Below are 3,919 nucleotides of genomic sequence, written 5' to 3' on the forward strand. Positions count from 1 at the left end.
TTTAATAGCATCTAAACAAACACAAACTCTAAAAATAGAAAAATAAATAAATGTTGATTTGAACGTTCAAATAACATTTTTCTATTATTGGATATGGTGCGTTCATGCAAGTATATGTGTTGTGTTGTGTCCTAGTCATCAATTCATCTTTTTGTGATTGGGGCTCTGCGTCTGATTCTGCTTCTTGACCCATATCCGAATCTTTTTATCTCATCTAGTTGCGTTCTTTGACTCCCCCAACTTTATATCTTCTCAAATCCACCGTTTCGTTTCTGAGCTTCATTAAAGCTTTCATCTTTTCTTCAGCTTCTATACTATACCACACTTCTTGGGTTTCTCCTTGTAGTTACAAGAAACAACAAAGATTTTCAGCTGCAATACTGTAATCTTGTTGTATTTAATGTTCTGTCAATTTGGTTGTTACTAATTTAGGGTTTATTTGGGAATTTTATGAGCTCTGTAGGTGGCTAAACTTAGAACTTCAACCTTTCGTTTGTTAAATTCTCTTGTTGTTAATTATTCATTTGTTTAATTTAATCTAAACCCTAGGGATTTTATAGTTTGCGATTTGAATGGATCATATTAGTAATGAGGCTCGAGTTGACCGTTTTCGAATTGGCCCTTCCGGCATACTTGGTAGAACGGTTGCTTATAGGGTTCTTTTCTGCAAGTCTATGTCAGAATTGAGGCACCGAATAGTTCATGTATTGTTGCATCTAATTTTTAGGTTTAAGGGATTTTTTGCACCCATTTTGTCATGGTTTCATCCAAGAAACCCTCAGGGGATACTAACAATGATGACAATACTTGCTTTCTTGTTGAAACGATATACTAATGTAAGGGCAAGTGCTGAACTAGTGTATAGGAGGAAGTTCTGGAGGAATATGATGAGATCTGCCTTGACTTATGAGGAGTGGGCTCATGCAGCTAAGATGCTCGATAAAGCGACTCAAAAGATGAATGAATCAGATCTTTATGATGTGGAATTGGTGAGGAACAAGCTCCAAGAGTTGCGCCACCGCCGGCAAGAGGGGTCTCTCAGAGACATAATATTTTGTATGCGTGCTGATCTTATTAGGAATCTAGGTAACATGTGTAACCCCGAGCTCCACAAGGGTAGGCTTCATGTGCCTGCCTTAATCAAGGAGTACATTGATGAAGTATCAACTCAGCTCAGAATGGTATGTGACTCTGATTCAGAGGAGCTCTCATTGGAAGAAAAGCTTGCGTTCATGCACGAAACTAGACACGCTTTTGGGAGGACGGCTTTGTTGTTAAGTGGGGGTGCTTCTCTTGGAGCATTCCATGTGGGTGTTGTACAAACACTTGTAGAACATAAACTATTGCCTAGGATAATTGCTGGTTCTAGTGTGGGATCCATAATGTGTGCTGTTGTTGCCACTAGGTCTTGGCCTGAACTTCAAAGCTTCTTTGAGGATTCGTGGCACGCATTGAAGTTTTTCGACCAAATGGGTGGGATTTTCACAGTTGTCAAGAGGGTTACAACATTTGGCGCTCTTCATGAGATCAGACAATTGCAAATAATGTTGAGGCATCTGACAAGCAATCTTACATTTCAAGAGGCTTATGACATGACGGGTAGAATTCTTGGGATTACAGTTTGCTCCCCGAGGAAGCATGAACCACCAAGATGTCTTAACTACTTGACTTCGCCGCACGTTGTCATATGGAGTGCAGTCACTGCTTCTTGTGCTTTTCCTGGCCTTTTTGAGGCTCAGGAATTGATGGCAAAGGATAGAAGTGGTGAGATTGTTCCTTACCATCCTCCTTTCAATTTGGGTCCTGAGGAGGGATCCACTTCAGCGCGCCGATGGAGAGATGGTAGCTTGGAGGTTGATTTACCAATGATTCAGTTGAAAGAGCTGTTCAATGTCAATCACTTTATAGTCAGTCAGGCTAATCCTCATATTGCACCCTTGCTAAGATTGAAAGAATTTGTGAGAAATTATGGAGGCAATTTCGCTGCTAAGGTACATATTCATGGACTTACAGCTTACTATTGACTATTATACTACAAGCACAATTCATGATTTGTTCATGTGCATGTTTATATTTATTGTCATTGCATACGCTTGTTTCTGAAATATTATGCACATTGCACAATAGTATCTCATCTGTATCAAAATTTTCATCCCTTAAGCAGAGGATTCTTAAATTCACACTATAATAAATTTGTGTTTACTTTCCCCGACTGATTAATGAAACAATTGTATCCCTTGACAGCTGTCATTCATAATTTCTAAATTCTATCATTCATAATTTCTAAATTCTAAGGCGTCGTCATACATATTAATTATTGCATCTATAATATATTCTTAAGACAATGATTTTAGCATTTTTAACATTTTTTTCAATTTTCAGCTTGCTCATCTCGCGGAGATGGAAGTGAAACACAGGTGCAATCAAATACTCGAACTTGGCTTTCCATTAGGTGGACTTGCCAAGTTGTTTGCTCAAGACTGGGAAGGCGATGTTACTGTTGTTATGCCTGCAACTCTTGCTCAGGTATGTGTTTATGGAATCTTAATAGTTCATATTATCAGCTATGTATTTAATTTGAGTGATCAAAGTGACTTCGGTTATATTTTAACTCAAAGAAAAAGAGCTAATGGTTAACATCAAGTCTTTATTGCCAAACTTGTTGAAATTTTATTGTACTTAGATACATTCTTATATTTTGAGAAGTGTCCTGAAATTTATCTTATATTATTTTACCTGTGTCCCGCTCCAGTATTCAAAAATCATACAGAACCCTTCACATGCGGAGCTTCAGAAGGCAGCCAACCAAGGGAGAAGATGCACCTGGGAGAAGCTTTCAGCCATAAAAGCAAACTGTGGAATCGAGCTTGCTCTGGATGAATGTGTTGCAGTTCTGAATCATATGAGAAGACTCAAAAGAAGCGCACAGAGAGCTGCTGCTTCTGCTTCTGCTTCTCATGGTTTGTCCAGCAACAACAGATTCAATGCTTCAAGAAGAATCCCTTCATGGAATTGCATTGCACGAGAGAATTCAACAGGTTCCCTTGAAGACCTTACGGATGCTGCTTCCCCAATGCATCAAGGTGTTAGTTGTTCCAATGGAGGCCATGGTAAAAACTGGAAGACCCACCGTGGCGCACATGATGGAAATGACAGTGATTCTGAAAGTGTTGATTTGAATACATGGACCAGATCTGGAGGCCCTTTGATGAGAACTACTTCTGCGAATAAGTTTGTCGACTTTCTCCGCAGCCTAGATGCCGACTCGGAGCAAAATAAAGGCCTGATGGCTCATTCTAACCCTCATGATTTCCAATATCACAGTCCTAGAAACACACCGCCAGATTGTAGCTTTGATAGCGCAGAATCCGATCAGAAGGAACAAATCGGTAACAGGTTTGTTAACGGTTCTAGCATAGTGGTAAATGAAGGTGACCTTTTGCAGCCTGAAAGGATACATAATGGGTTTGTGTTCAATATTGTCAAGAAAGAAGAGTTAACACATTCAAATCGGTGTCATGATTTTGAAAATTACAGCAATGAAGCTGCTGAGAGTGTCCAAATTGAGTCTCCAGAAAAGGATATGGATGCTGCAAGCTCATCTTCTGAAAGTGGAGATGATGATCCTTAGGCAGCTAGGTCCCTAACTTAGACGTAAAAATATGTTTCCATGGATCACAGTTTTATTTACAGTTAGAGATCAATTCTTTTCCACTTAGTCTTTCATATTTTTGGGTCTAATTTATTCCACCTTGTAAGTAGTAGGAAATCCAATCTTAGGTTGCATTATTTATTTGTGTTTCTGAGTTTGAAGGGAATATAGCTTTCAATTTGCTTTACTCATAAATATGTAAGTAAGAAAAGAAAGAGATATTGTACATTCTAAAACTTTTTCCTACTTCTGAGGATGAATTTTGGA

At 38.8% G+C, this 3,919-nt stretch overlaps 1 protein-coding gene across 1 annotated transcript; it reads left to right on the forward strand.

The window, feature by feature from the left end:
* LOC107645532 (triacylglycerol lipase SDP1) lies at positions 103-3,919 on the forward strand. The gene is made up of 3 exons (XM_016349583.1): positions 103-1,991; positions 2,383-2,526; positions 2,753-3,919. The coding sequence occupies exons 1-3, from the start codon at positions 573-575 to the stop codon at positions 3,629-3,631; spliced, it is 2,442 nt and encodes an 813-aa protein (XP_016205069.1). The 5' UTR covers positions 103-572; the 3' UTR covers positions 3,632-3,919.

The sequence above is a fragment of the Arachis ipaensis genome, chromosome B06, assembly GCF_000816755.2.
Source record: "Arachis ipaensis cultivar K30076 chromosome B06, Araip1.1, whole genome shotgun sequence".
Classification (NCBI taxonomy): Eukaryota; Viridiplantae; Streptophyta; class Magnoliopsida; order Fabales; family Fabaceae; genus Arachis; species Arachis ipaensis.

Excerpts from the sequence above, each read along its gene's own strand:
- LOC107645532 (XM_016349583.1), top strand. The coding sequence starts at position 573 with ATGGATCATATTAGTAATGAGGCTCGAGTTGACCGTTTTCGAATTGGC. Across the intron at positions 1,992-2,382 it reads GAGGCAATTTCGCTGCTAAG|CTTGCTCATCTCGCGGAGAT; the intron begins GTACATATTCAT and ends TTCAATTTTCAG. Across the intron at positions 2,527-2,752 it reads TGCCTGCAACTCTTGCTCAG|TATTCAAAAATCATACAGAA; the intron begins GTATGTGTTTAT and ends GTCCCGCTCCAG.